Genomic DNA, 14,493 nt, shown 5'->3' on the forward strand with positions numbered 1-14,493 from the left:
ATTTACAATAGCCAGGTCATGGAAGGAACCTAAATGCCCATCGACAGACAAATGGATAAAGAAGATGCGGTACATATATACAATGGAATGTTACTCAGCCATAAAAAGGAACGAAACTGAGTCATTTGTTGAGACGTGGATGGATCTAGAGACTGTCGTACAGAGTGAAGTTAAGTCAGAAAGAGAAAAACAAATACCATATATTAACGCACATATGTGGAACCTAGAAAAATGGTACAGATGAACCGGTTTGCAGGGCAGAAATTGAGACAAATGTAGAGAACAAACGTATGGACACCAAGGGGGAGAAGTGGTGGTGGCGGGTGGTGGTGGGATGAATTGGGAGATTGGGATTGACATGTATACACTGATGTGCATAAAATGGATGACAATTAAGAACCTGCTGTATTAAAAAAAATAAAAATTAAAAAAAAAAAACAGTGGGGAGTATGAATGCCAAGAGATAAATTTCCTATTTCATATATTTATGTCTTATTTGAATTTTAATAGGGTAATTGTATTAAAATGGCTTATGTTTCTAGTAAATAAATACTTTAAAGAATAAAAAAAGTGCTGCCACTTAACGTTGGCTTAAAGTTTATTCCAAGTATTTGTCATTCATTCAGCAAATATTTATTATTCAGTGCTTGCTAATTGCTGTGAGTAGCTTAGGGAAATAGACAGTAAACATAGTAAATAATGTATGTTGTGCTATGGAGAAAGGAAAGTCTGTAGAGTAAGGTCAGGAAGCGTGAAAATACAGTTTTCAATATAAATTTAAACAGGATGATCAGAGTAGGTCTCATTGAAAAGGAGTAAGTCATTTGAGCAAGGAACTGAAGAATTGGAAGGAATCGCACCATTTACTGTGGTTCATGTGATTAAAATTAAACATTTCAAGTTGGAAGTATTCTAACTCCAGGCTTGCAGAACTGCATGGTGATCCAGTTTTTTTCTGTTTTAAATCTGAATTCTTATAAAGAATCTTAGAATTCTATGTTGAATGTTGAGAGGTTCTCAAACATTACATGCATAAATAAGAATCACATAACACGCTGATTTCTGTGCCCTGTACCTAAGCAGTTGAATCAGATTTTCTGCATTTGGAAGGCAGCTATGCTAACCCCTATACCACCAGTGCCTCCAGATTTTCTTCATTTGGAGCCAGTGGAATGTGCATTTTAAACAAGCACCACAGAAATTTTGATGTAAATAGTCCCAGGTCCACACTTAACGCCTTTGAGATGAGCCTGCTTCACTCCACCTAGCAGCAGACAACTCCCTCATTATTATTTTTGAATGTGTGAGCTCTTGTGTTCAAGTATATATCATTAACATGACTTGTTTACTTTTTTAGGTCAAAGGCAATTGTTTGTTTTTTTCTCTCTTTAAAGGTATCATCAAATGGTATTCAGTCCACTCCTCTAAATCTTGCAACATATTGGAAATGTAGTGCTGGCACCACAGATCTTAGAGTGGATTATAAGTACAACCCAGAAGCTATGGTGGCACCAAGTGTGCTTTCCAATGTACAGGTGGTGGTACCAGTGGATGGAGGAGTCACAAACATGCAGTCCCTTCCCCCTGCAATATGGTAAATTAAGTAGATTTCTGAATTCCTACTAAGTTTCTCTTGCAATCCCTAAGTCTTAGAACCTAAGTTCTGAAAGTTGTCTTATAAGTTAGTGTATTTTCCCAAAGAAACCATGCTATAAAAGGTACTGTACATTTTACTAGTCAAGCTATGGTAGCCGCAACCCCAAATAAACAAACTAGTCTTGCTGTCCCCACCCAGACTCCAATGATTCAATACAACTTTACCCTTAGGCAAAGTATGTAATTTCTCTAAACTTTTTTTTTTCATTTTAAAAATAAAGATAATTATTATTTTATAGGATTAAATATAGCATCTAGCATATCTATAGGAATACCTATCTGGTTAGTCTTTAGTATTAGTTTTTACATCTCTTAACTACCTCTCTTGTTCCCTCCATTAATATTAGTATAGACTCTAACCACTCTTCATTTATATTTGCTTTACCGTTTAGAAATAAAACTGTGTTTTCCTTGAGTAATGAAGGTACTGGGTCACCTATGTATTGTCTTCCTTTCTCTGATCAGTAGAAATGAAAAGAATTTACATAATTTGGTAAATATCCATTTATAAAGATAATAGTATTATATTACTCAAACACATTTTCACCAGGTGATACTATTCAAAGTAAATCTAGCACCATAGTTCTAGTGAAATATTTAAAATGTATTTATTGAGTGTTCACTTATGTACAAGGTATTATACTAGACACATTATCTGAAAACATTTGTTCTTACAGGAATGCAGAACAGATGAAAGCCTTTTGGAAACTCTCTGGTATTTCAGAAAAATCAGAAAATAGAGGTAAGTGTGTGCATGTTTTTTGTTGTTGTTTATAATGTGATGTCACTGAAAATGGATTTTTTAGGCATGTTTATGGAAAATTTTCTCCTGGAATTTTATGCCTTCAGTTCTAAAACTGACCACTAGGTGGAAGTTAATACCTTATAATAAGAGTGGACCAGTTGAGATTCAGAACACATTTTTTTTCTTCTAGATTGAATATGCTTTCTCTGAGAAAAATAATGTTTTGCTGTAGCTTTATAAATATTATGTAAATGCTTATGTTCACATGCTACCATTAAGAGAAGATACCTAATAAAGTAAATTTATAGACGTCTCGGTAACCTGATAATTGAAACTGAAAACTAATTGATACTAATTAACACACTCTTTAGCTCATTCTTGGGGTCCTCCTGGCCTCCCAGAAACCATGCAGAAGCTTCCCGGCCTTAAAAAGCCCCTCTGTCTTTTCTCTCTCAGGAGAACCTTACCTTGGTCATTTCCCCTTGTTAAAAACTAACCATCAACAGCCTTTAATTCTGTGATCATTATTTTAAGGAGAAGCAAGTTAATCGCCTCCTCCCACCATGTCTGCATCTGTGTTCCCAATGCAAAGAAAAAGTCTCTGCGAGTTAGTTGATCACTCCTAGTATATCCCCTAACTCAATTTAGAATACAATTCCCAGGACAGTCAAGACTTTATAACTTTTTTTAAAAATTTATTTATTTTTGGCTGTGTTGGGTCTTTGTTGCTGCACACGGGCTTTCTCCAGTTGCGTCGAGCAGGGGCTACTCTTCATTACGGTGCGCGGGCTTATTGTGGTGGCTTCTCTTGTTGCGGAGCACGGGCTCTAGGCACGCAGGCTTCAGTAGTTGCAGCATGTGGGCTTAGTAGTTGTGGCTCGTGGGCTCTAGAGCACAGGCTCAGTAGTTGTGGCACACGGGCTTAGTTGCTCCGCAGCATGTGGGATCTCCCCGGACCAGGGCTTGTCCCCTGCATTGGCAGGCAGATTCTTAACCAGTGTGCCACCAGGGAAGCCCAGATCTTTAACATTTTATTTGCAGTTTCTCTTAATCAAAGGAGAGTTCTCCTGCCCTCTTTTGAATGCCTAATTAATCTCCAGTTACTTTTCCTATTAAGTAGGGTTTTTTGGCGTTTCAAGTTTTGCTCAGCTTTTTCCTTTTAAACATTTTAAGCGTAATGTGATCAAAATGTAAAACATATCATCGGTAGTTTTTCTCATAGGTATTTCTGCATAAAAGTCCAGGAACATACCTCATATTGTCTGTTCATTCAGACCTGCTGTGCTGAACCAGACTTTTACTACTAGAGAACAACACATCGTATGAAATAACCTAGCTAATCTCTAGTTCCTTTGTTCCTCTTTGGTACTTAAAGGTTGCCTATTTTCAGGTGGTAAACTGGACTGATTTTTACTCTAACTGTATGGCTATGGGAGACAAAACTGAAATTCCTAGTTGAAACTGGAAGTAAACCAGAAATGCTACTTGAATTGAGGGTTTACAACCCGTTAGCAAGGAAGAAAGGGTATATTTTCCCCATATTTAATGAAACAGTATTATTGTAAATATTTACCAAGAAGGGAGTTTGTTCTCTTAAAAATAAGACACAAATTTTCTAACCAGATATATTAATAGTTTCCCTCTGCTATTCAGGTATCAGAGTGTGTATGTGAGGAAATGGAAACATCTTATAAATGTGGTTCTGATTTGGTTAGTCAGCCTTTAAAAAAAAAAAGATCTCCAAATTAGAATACTGTAAAACAGAAATCTATTTCTATTTTGCCTTTATGCCCAGAAGAGGGACAGGAAATAATTCTAAAGTTTAAGGATTGCCAAGGTGGCTGCTCTTGGCCTGGGGTGGAACTCTCACAGAATTGAATTTTGCATATCAAGAACTAAAAGTTTAAGGAGGGCTTGGGCAAGCGTTAAGAGTTACACAGCAATTCATCTTCCCAATTGATCTGTGCCACCAGGTACAATAGTATAGGATGGGTCATTGTTATATTTTCTTCCAGATTTCTCTCTGTAGTGTTCAGCTTCTATGCGGGGAATCACAGAACGTCACTCCTACTATCCAGCAATTCTCTTTTCCCCAGCCAGAAACCTGGGAATCCTCCTAGGCTCCTCCTTCTTTTCACGCCTTGATTTCAACTCTTAAATATCTTTCAAATTCATTCCTTTCTTTCCTTTCCCTTAGCCTAGTTCAGATCCCCTTTTCCTGTCACCTGGAGTCCTAGACTACTTTATTGACCTTCAGGTGGTTTCCCTACCTTGCATCTTGTACCTTTCTGCCCTTCTAAGATACGTATCTGAAATGTTTTGTCTTCCACATCTTAGGTGGCTCCTTATGGTTACTTCTTATGGTGGTTTGTAAAGATATTTAGAGCTCGTTCCTTGCTGCCAGTCTAGTCTCCTCTTCTGCCACTCTCTTCCACCTGTACCCTCTTCTCCAGCTCGTCTGGTGTAGATGTAGCTCCCTTAAATGCGTCATGCTCTGTCAGGTCTCCCATCTCTGTACCTGTAGTCATCTTTGCCTGAGATACAGGCCTGTCATCCCCACACCATTTTATGTGCCCAAAGCTTTTTTCTTTTTCTTAACAGCATTTATAATATTCATAATTTTTTACTATTTCTGCCACACTCTTAGACTGAGTTATGTTGAATAAATGGTTATATTGAAAAAAAAAGCCCCTCAGACATAATTGGCATGATGTTAAACCAGTTAAATTTTAAAACGAAGGGTGTTAGCATATGGTATTTGTTTTTCTCTGACTTACTTCACTCTGTATGACAGACTCTGGGTCCATCCACCTCACTACACATAACTCAATTTCGTTTCTTTTTATGACTGAGTAATATTCCATTGTATATATGTGCCACATCTTCTTTATCCATTTTTACACTACCAAATGTAAAATAGATAGCTAGTGGGAAGCAGCCACATAGCACAGGGAGATCAGCTCCGTGCTTTGTGTCCACCTAGAGGGGTGGGATAGGGAGGGTGGCAGGGAGACGCAAGAGGGAGGAGATGTGGGGATGTTGTATAGCTGATTCACTTTGTTATACAGCAGAAACTAACACACCATTGTAAAGCAATTATACTCCAATAAAGATGTTTATATATATATAAATATATTTATATAAATATATTTATATAAATATATTTTTATATATATTTATATATATATATTTATATATATATATTTATATATATATATAGGGGCGGGGAAGAAGGGTGAATACAAAATAGTAATGTTGATACAGCTCTTCCCAATCTTAGCTGTCTTAGCTTCCTTACCTTTGCCGCCCATGATATGGTACTCCGCAGTCCTTTCGACTTTATTCCCACTCATCCCTTCTAGGGCTTCCTTCTGAGCTGCCCTCAGACTTGTCTTTTGACTCATTTCAACATGCATATAGCATAGGAATCTCAATAGTAAATACCTCTGAAGATTATTATTAAGTCAAAGAGAAGCATGGATGAAGATTACTTAACGAAAATTCAGATTCACTGAATAAAGTCTGATTTGGAAACAGGACATTGATTTGTCTGCTGTGCACATTTCATGAATTTGGCATAGGACAGACACAGTTCAGCTTACTTGCTCATTTGCCTTTTTTGGTGTGAAATATATTATCCTGTATAAGTTCTTTGTTCTTTTCCTTGTAGGTTCTGGGTCCCTCAGAGCAAAATTTGATCTTTCAGAAGGACCCAGTAAACCCACAACACTTGCAGTGCAATTCCTCAGCGAGGGAAGTACCCTCTCAGGAGTAGATATTGAACTTGTAGGCACTGGCTATAGGCTTTCCTTAGTAAAGAAGCGGTTTGCCACTGGTAAGTTGGGAGATTTCAAGCTTTATAATGTACATGGGAAACATTTGTATTCTAACATTTACTAAACGACTGTCAAGTAGTTTATAGTCTAAAGGCATGGAAATTTTTTCTTTGACCTTTGGTACAAGGTGCCAGATAGAGACACACCTGGGAGAGAGAGTACTCATGGTCAGTATAGCTGAACACCTGTGATCTGATTCTAATGTATTGTAAACAGCAGATGGGAACTGGGGTTTGTATCTGTAACCACAGTGAAAATATTCTCCTTCGAGTTCATTTGAAATTATAATTGCAAAGGTCTCCTTGGTGTTTTTCAGGACGATACTTGGCAGATTGTTGATGGACCTGGGAAAGTGGTTGGCTCAAGGGAGTAGTACAAACCTGCCATTCTGCATTATCTGTTCTTTCCAAACACTATTCTAACTTGTATTATGTCTTTAAGAGCTGACTACAAACATTAAATTGCACTTTTGAAGTGAGTCATCGAAAGAAATAGCACTGAAATGATTTTCAACGCTGTAAATGATAAACTGCAATATTCAGGAAACACATTTATTCAGATTCTCAGTAAAATGAAGTTTTATAGGCTGAAATTTTAAATTATCTTCAGTGTCTGTGGTTATAGTGTAATGTCAGGCCTGAAATTTCAGGAGAGCAAGCACAAAATAATTTAGCTTTCCATAAGTGTTTAGAGTCAGAGATAATTTTGAAATTTTATAAGTTTTGATATTGAATGGATACAGACAGAACGTGAATTCTAAGTTTTGGATAATGTTCATTTATAACACTCAATCAAATTGAGTTTTGTGCCATTAAGTAATCAGACCAGAGTCCAAGGTGTTTGCAAAATCTATAATTTGATTCTCATATAAACATATTAATAAAGTATAAATGGTGTTTTATATGATTTTTTTAATCCTCAAGTGCAATGTGTTTTAAAATAAGCTTGCAAAAGACAGCAGAGAAATTTACTTCTGCAGTTAACTTTATAGAAGTTGTGATTGTTTTGATGAATTAATGCTGTAGATTTAATTTATTTTTATATGGATTGCATAATGTGTGCCTTGTAAAACAATAACAAAACCCAGAAATGTGCCTATTTGTTTGTGTTCATTAATGTGCCTCACTTTTTCCCTAACAGTCTGGATCTTCTATTTGGAATCTTAGAGTAGTCAAGGATTTTTACAAGATAATTGCAATTTTCATAAATACTTTTTTGACTGCAATTGGGAAGGGAGTTCAGAATAACTAAAGGACAATTTATACTTAAGAACCCTGGCTCGCTTCTTTAGTGATACACTGTAGCCACTAGAGAAATAACTAATGGCATATGTTTACAGGGGAAAAAATTACCTTCAGATATTCCACCTTAACCTCATCAGAAAGTTCTGCAAAACTGTAATGATAAATTGGTAACTGGTATTTTAACTCTCCATTTAACATTTCCCTTCACTCTGTTATTGGAAGTCTGTACATTTATTTCCGGAATGTGTTGTGAGCATGAATTTTGTAGTAGTTTGTGAGGAACACACTTTAGAAAAGATTAGTTTTGACATTTTGAACAATTGGAAAAATTACCGATTTGTATGTTCTTGTTCTTACTTAATTGCCACCTGCTAAAAATAGGGAAATTATTTGAAATGATGGATTGGGTTAAGCATTTCTTAATATTACTAATATTAAATAGTAAAAATCCTAACTTTATTGCAAATCCTGATTAATTGAAGGAATTAAATATTTTGGACACAGTTTCATAATTTACAAATGGGAAATTTATTTGTAAGTACCAGTGTCCTGCATTTTGCGTAGAAGTAATAAAATGTGTTGTATATGATAATTTATACAAAACCACTAATTGTTCTGTTAAGCTTTACAGAAAATAAAACCCCTCCTACTAGACATTTATGTAACATCTTGCTATATTAAATACAGCAGAAAATCTACTCATTAGTAATATATATAACACAATATGTGCTTTTTAATATATCCATGTTAGACCAATTCTAAATTTAGATTTGACTAAAGCAATACATAAGAGAATTTGCTAAAATTTTCATCTTTACTAAATAGTGGACAAAATTAGAATTTCTAACTTATATTGTACTCTTTTAAATGCCAATTACAGTCCCTTACTGGAATCTTAACTGTAACTGCTTTGCAGTCAAACTGCTTTTATTGGGCAGTTAATATTTTATTGTTGGAATTCAGACCCCATTATACTCACCATGTTTGTTTTTAATTAAGTATTACCTTACAATGTACAAACTAGTGAAATGGTTAAACTTCTGCACTTTCCTAATTACCACAGTCTTCATACCAAGTGCTGATACATAAATTTGTATTGGGTGCAGGTTACAATTTTGAAGCCATATGAGTTTATATTGATTTTTTCATTTAAAAATCCACTAATGGTGTAAAAAAGACCAATAGATTTTCAATCAGAAATGTATTTAGCAAGCTGGTTCTTGCTTATGTATAGTGATAAACTTTGTAGCTGCCTCTTTAACCAAGAACTTGTAAACACAGAACTCTAACAAATGTGAGTTTTTAAGAATTGTTATTTACTACTTTGAGTTGTAATTAGAACAATGCAAATCTTACAAAATTTTGTAAATATTTTTGATTTTTTCATAAAAATGTAAATTTTACATAAAAGTTGTACCCTTAATAAACATGTAATATATAATTTATCAGTTGGTTTGTGTATTTTTGTACTCTTGTTTATAGTAATAATAGCTATATCATAGACTTTAGGACAAGGCAAGCTAGGTAAGCAATGAATAATTGGTGTTGAACTTTGTATCACCATTTAGACAGGCATATAGATTGGTCTCTTATTTAGTTTTAACTGATCATATAGGAAAACTTCATTTGGACTATAACCCAAAAGTATAGAAATTGTTTAATAAGGATTTTTATTTGTTTCTAAATATACTTAAATTGATGTTAAGCTTTAGCAAAGACTTCCCTCCTGACAAGTTGCTTAGGAACACAGCGTTAGTTTTAAAACCATACTCTTTCAAGGAGGTGATCAGGAACATCAAGCCTCTCAAAAACCAGTGAATTTAGAAAGGAGCAAAAAAAAAAAAGGAATTGGAAAAAAGATTTCATCCTAAATATTGAAAATTTTGCTAAATCTGTGTCATGAAAAGGAGCAGTTTAGTTAATCTAGGTCAGGTTGGGGAACCTGTGTACCAAACAGGTAGCACTCTTAACATTCATACCATAGGCTCATCTTTTTTCTTCATTATTCTCTTTTTCCACTTCCACTGCTCCCACCTGTTCAGAGTGAATGATGCTAGCTGCTGTGATAAATAAGATCCCGGGAACTTAACACTGTAAACTAGTATGTTGCTCACATCACGGTTCTAAGGAGGTTGGAGGAGGAGCTCTGCTCCATACAGTAATTCAAGGACACAGGCTCCCTCCATTTTTGTGACCCTGCTCAAAATCCTCTCTATTTGGCCGGTGGATGGGGAAGGAAGGAAATTGGGAGTTTATGGGCCAGGCGCAGAGCTGGTGTCATGACCTTTGTTCACATTCCTCTAGCCAGAACTTGATCTGTGCTTCCAACTAACTAACTGCAAGGAAAGATGGGAAATACATAGATAGTGTGGTTGTGAGCCTAGGAGGAAAACAAAGCATATTTTGACAAACACAGTAATCCTCTGGCACGCATCCTGCCCTTTCTCCATTTGGTCATCTTTCGTTATTCCTTCTCCTAAATGTGCGTTTAATGGTGTCTGTGGCTTTCAGTACTAAAGGTTCATTCCATCATCTCTTGCTATATGTACGTATTTTACTCCTAATTTAAAATATATCTGATTATTTCTATATTTCCTCTAATCATATATATATATGATTATTTATGATAACTCAGAAACCACTGCTTATCTTTAGCAGTGTTTCATCTGTCAGTGATTTTTTAACTGCAGGTAACAGAAAACAAAACTAAGAATGGTTTAAACAGATAAACTTGCAGGCTTCGTGATGTGGAAAAAAACTTGTCTTTATCTGTTGCTGGTATTGGACAGAACAAAGTGATTCTTTTGGCTTTTTCCTTATGGTTGCAATATGGCTGCCATAGCTTCCAACTACATATTTACATCCAAAGCTGGGAGGGGGGCAGTTCCAGGTATATCTGTCCTTTTTGTCAGGAGATTTAAAGCTTTTCCAGCACATGTCTGCTTACTTCTTACTGGCCAGAATTGTGTAAGAGGCAGAGAAAGCAAGTAGCCTTTATTTTTAAGTGAGTAAAAGAGAGGGGGCTGGGAATGGCTGAAGGTGAACTGGCCAGCAGGTCAGCCACCAGATTTCTGACTAGTACAGGTGTATTTCCTTATAGCGTATTTCCAATTAAATCTCTGCACTTAGCCCAATCAATTTATTTGACAATTTTAACCCAGCAATGAGCAGGGTGAACTTGAGAAAGTATTCTAAATCTTCTCTATCTTTAGAAGAGTGAATCAGTGTAACTTTCTTAGAGAGCAATTTGAATTCAAAACCTTTAAAAACCTTATTTATCATTTAAACTAGTAATTCATCACTGTTGGGAATTTGTCATAAGAAAATAATGAGACAAGAAAGCAAAGATGTGTTTATTATATGAAAAAATTGGAAGGATTAAATGAGTTGATAGCTCCCATATAGTGATATACTATGTAGGTATTTAAAAGAATCATGAATAAACAACAAGGTCCTACTGTACAGCACAAGGAATACCAGTAATAAACCATAATGGAAAAGAATATGAAAAAGTATGTGTATATGTATAACTGAATCACTTTGCTATACACGAGAAACTAACACAACATTGTAAGTCAACTTCAGTTAATTAAAATAATCATGAAGGTTTATAGTCATTGATACAGAATATTGCCATGACATTGTTAGATGGTAAAAGGTAATTCTTTTTTGTTTTAAAGTGCATACACCTAACACAAAAGCCTTTGTAAAAAATATGCACCAACTTGTAATTTCTGGGTGATGGGATTTTTACTTTCCACAGGATGTTTAATGTCCAAATTTCACTTTATTTCTTATAATGGGCAGGTATTACATTTACAAAAAAAACTTTCTATTTTGAAAAATAGTTTTAGAAATAGAGTGCAAGATGAACTTTATGTTGATGTAAATAATGTACAAGGATCTCTTTACATGAGGGTCTTCCCATTTTGATCACTGCCTTAGCCTTCCACTTGGTTCTACCAATATAACTACTTTGTTTTGTATTGCTTATTAATGTATGGAAGTAGATTTCTGCTCTACTTTTTTCCTTTTCTTTTGGTCTCAAAGCTCAAGGCCCTGATTTCTTTCACCTAAGTGAATATAGTATCAATTCTTTTTTCTGCCCAAATTAACCTCTTTTAAAAAGTATGATCCAGAAAAGGGACAGAGGAAATGTGTAAGTGTGATGTGGTTAAGGCTGTCTTCCGGATAGCTTTTGGCAAAATTAAGAGCCTTTTAAATTTCAGAAACTTGGATGTTATCGCCTCAATATCATCCCAATAAATAAGGTGGCATATAAGCTCTAGTATTTTCTATCCTAATTCTAGCAATTATCTCAGTAGTTCATATATCAAAGCATAGTATTCTGACCCCTCAGCCAATGCTTATTCTGACTACTATTAGCAGACCTACTAACATTAGCATGAGTTGGAGGACAACCATTTAAACACCCATTTATCATTGGTCAACTAGCATCAATCTTTTATTTTCTTACTCTTTACTTACGCTACTCACAACCTTAACTGGAAATAATCTAAAATGAAGAGTGTTTGTAGTTTATCACTCTGGTCTTATAAACCAGAAAAGGAGAAAAACCTCCCTACAACATCAAGGAAGAAGCTCCAACTCCACCATCAGAAATTCTACCTAAACTATTCCCTGAGAGTTGCACATAAACAGTAAAATATTATGGTTATGTGCTATCTCAGTATTAAAAACAAATTCTAGAGGATCCCACTGCCGTGTACTTTGTATATTAAATGACCTGCCCCATTACAATGTGTTAGTACATACATACTTGATTGTATGATACATTGTATATATAATCATACACTGTTTACTCCATGTGTATGAGTACAAACTATGAATATTATATGATTACGTAGAAAATATTAATTGTACAAATTCCATTAAGTGAAATCAACTCTAATCACCATACTTATCACAACCAACGACTTTTCTTAATCCCAAGCTTTGAGAAATAGGCAGCTTATCCCACAAACATGTCCCTCTTCTTGCTCTGGGCCCATAACATGGGGGTTTCTAGAACTGAACTGTATGTCGCATCTGGTTCTTAACTTCAGGACCATCTCACCTAAAATCTCTCAAGCTTTCCTCTTAAATAAGACATCTTGATGGACTAATGACTAATCAGCCCATGTGCACACATAACTGTGGTGTCATACATTTGATATTTTTAAATTTGGGGGCATGCTGTGACCCAGCTATGGCCATCTGAGGCCTTAACACAGTCAGTCAACATCTACCTGAGCCTATACTGAATGTTATTTTACAGCATCAACAACCATAAGGTATTAGTCAGTGCTTAAAATACATAAGAAAATTGATAAAACACGTGTACATTCACATGTCCAAATAAAAATTAGCAAACTCCCCTTAGCCCCTGTAGACCTCAAAGTGTATATATTTAATACCAATCTTGACATTTCCAAAACAAGATGAAAATATAACAGTACACAAAAGCCTACTTTCCCTCATTCTATAAGAAATATCTAAATCACAAATTAAGACATATTTTAGCCAAGATTTTTAACAAAATGAAAATTTCAAACACCCAAAATTCTGACTTTAAACCTATGGACTAGAAAAAAACTTACTCCCTCTCCACTAAATACTAAATACTTCCACTAAACACTAGCATGCTACTTAAATTCACAAAATTTTGATGGACAGGGATCCCCTTACATCTAGCTTGTTACTGTAACTTAATAAAGCAAGGCACTAAAAATGCCTAGATGAGTTTACTAAGCCCATAAACACATGGGTTTGGTCCCAGTCTTTCTATTAATTCTTAATAAAATTACACATGCAAGTATTCCACATCCAAGTGAGAAAGCCCTCTGGATCACCAGTGATTAAAAGGAGTGAGAGAGTGGCAGGGACATATATGCACTACCAAATGTAAATTAGATAGCTAGTGGGAAGCTGCCGCATAGCACAGGGAGATCACCTCTGTGCTTTGTGACCACCTACAGGGGTGGGATAGGGAGGGTGGGAGGGAGGGAGACACAAGAGGGAAGAGATATGGGAACATATGTATATGTATAACTGATTCACTTTGTTGTAAAGGAGAAACTAACACACTATTGTAAAACAGTTATACTCCAATAAAGATGTTAAAAAAAAAAAAAAAAAAGGAGCAGGCATCAGGCACCTTAAAAAGTAGCTCATGACACCTAGGTTAACCACACCCCGCAGGAAACAGCAGTGATAAAAATTAAGCCAGAAACAAAAGTTTGACTAATTTATACTAGCTCACTAGATTTGGGAAATTTCATGCCAGCCACCAAGGTCATATGATTAACTCAAATTAATAAAATTTTCAGTATAAAGTATGTTAAAGATATTCTTATAATAAAGTCAAATTTTAATTAGGCTGTAAAAAGCTGCAGCTAAAATAAACTACAAAAATGACGTTAATATTCCTGATTACACGACAGCTAAGACTCAAACTGGGATCCAATACTCCATTATGCTTAGCCCTAAACCGAAACAATTAGAACAAAATTATATGCCAGAGTACTACTTGCAATAGCGTAAAACTCAAAGGACTTGGTGGTGTTTTTTATCCCTCTAGAGGTGGCTTTTCTATCATCTATCGATATAAATCCTGATAAACCTCACCATTCCTTGCTAATACAGACTATCGCCATCTTCAGCAAACCCTAAAAAGGAGGCATAGTAAGCACAAACATCAACATAAAACTATTAGTTCAAGGTGTAGGCAGCCTGTGGGGTAGAAAGAAATGGGCTACACTTTCTACTTTAAGAACATTAAATTTTACACAAAAGTATTTATAAAATTAAAAACTAAAGGAGGATTTAGCAGTAAATTTAAAAATAGGCTTAATTGAGTTAGGCCATGAAGCATGCACACATAGATGGTCACCCTCCTCAAATACCGAAACCTATGTATACAACTTATTTACAACTTTTTTTTTTTTTTTTTTTTTTTTTTGCGGTACGCGGGCCTCTCACTGTTGTGGCCTCTCCCGTTGCGGAGCACAGG

General features: G+C 35.4%; 1 protein-coding gene across 6 annotated transcripts in view; it reads left to right on the forward strand.

The window, feature by feature from the left end:
- Positions 1-8,924, forward strand: part of FCHO2 (FCH and mu domain containing endocytic adaptor 2) — a 119,444-nt gene extending 110,520 nt beyond the window's left edge. For 3 of the 6 annotated variants that reach the window (XM_028492971.2, XM_055086614.1, XM_055086615.1), the window contains 4 exons: positions 1,395-1,594; positions 2,334-2,398; positions 6,072-6,236; positions 6,554-8,897. In XM_028492971.2, coding sequence (XP_028348772.1) covers positions 1,395-1,594; positions 2,334-2,398; positions 6,072-6,236; positions 6,554-6,576 — 453 coding nt within the window. In that variant the 3' untranslated portion in view covers positions 6,577-8,897. Of the gene's footprint in view, positions 1-1,357; positions 1,595-2,333; positions 2,399-6,071; positions 6,237-6,553 lie in introns of those variants that run through there. The other 3 variants (XM_024133515.3, XM_028492972.2, XM_028492973.2) reach the window with 3 other exon arrangements.
- Positions 8,925-14,493: the final 5,569 nt, after the last annotated feature.

Source organism: Physeter macrocephalus, chromosome 8, assembly GCF_002837175.3.
Source record: "Physeter macrocephalus isolate SW-GA chromosome 8, ASM283717v5, whole genome shotgun sequence".
Classification (NCBI taxonomy): Eukaryota; Metazoa; Chordata; class Mammalia; order Artiodactyla; family Physeteridae; genus Physeter; species Physeter macrocephalus.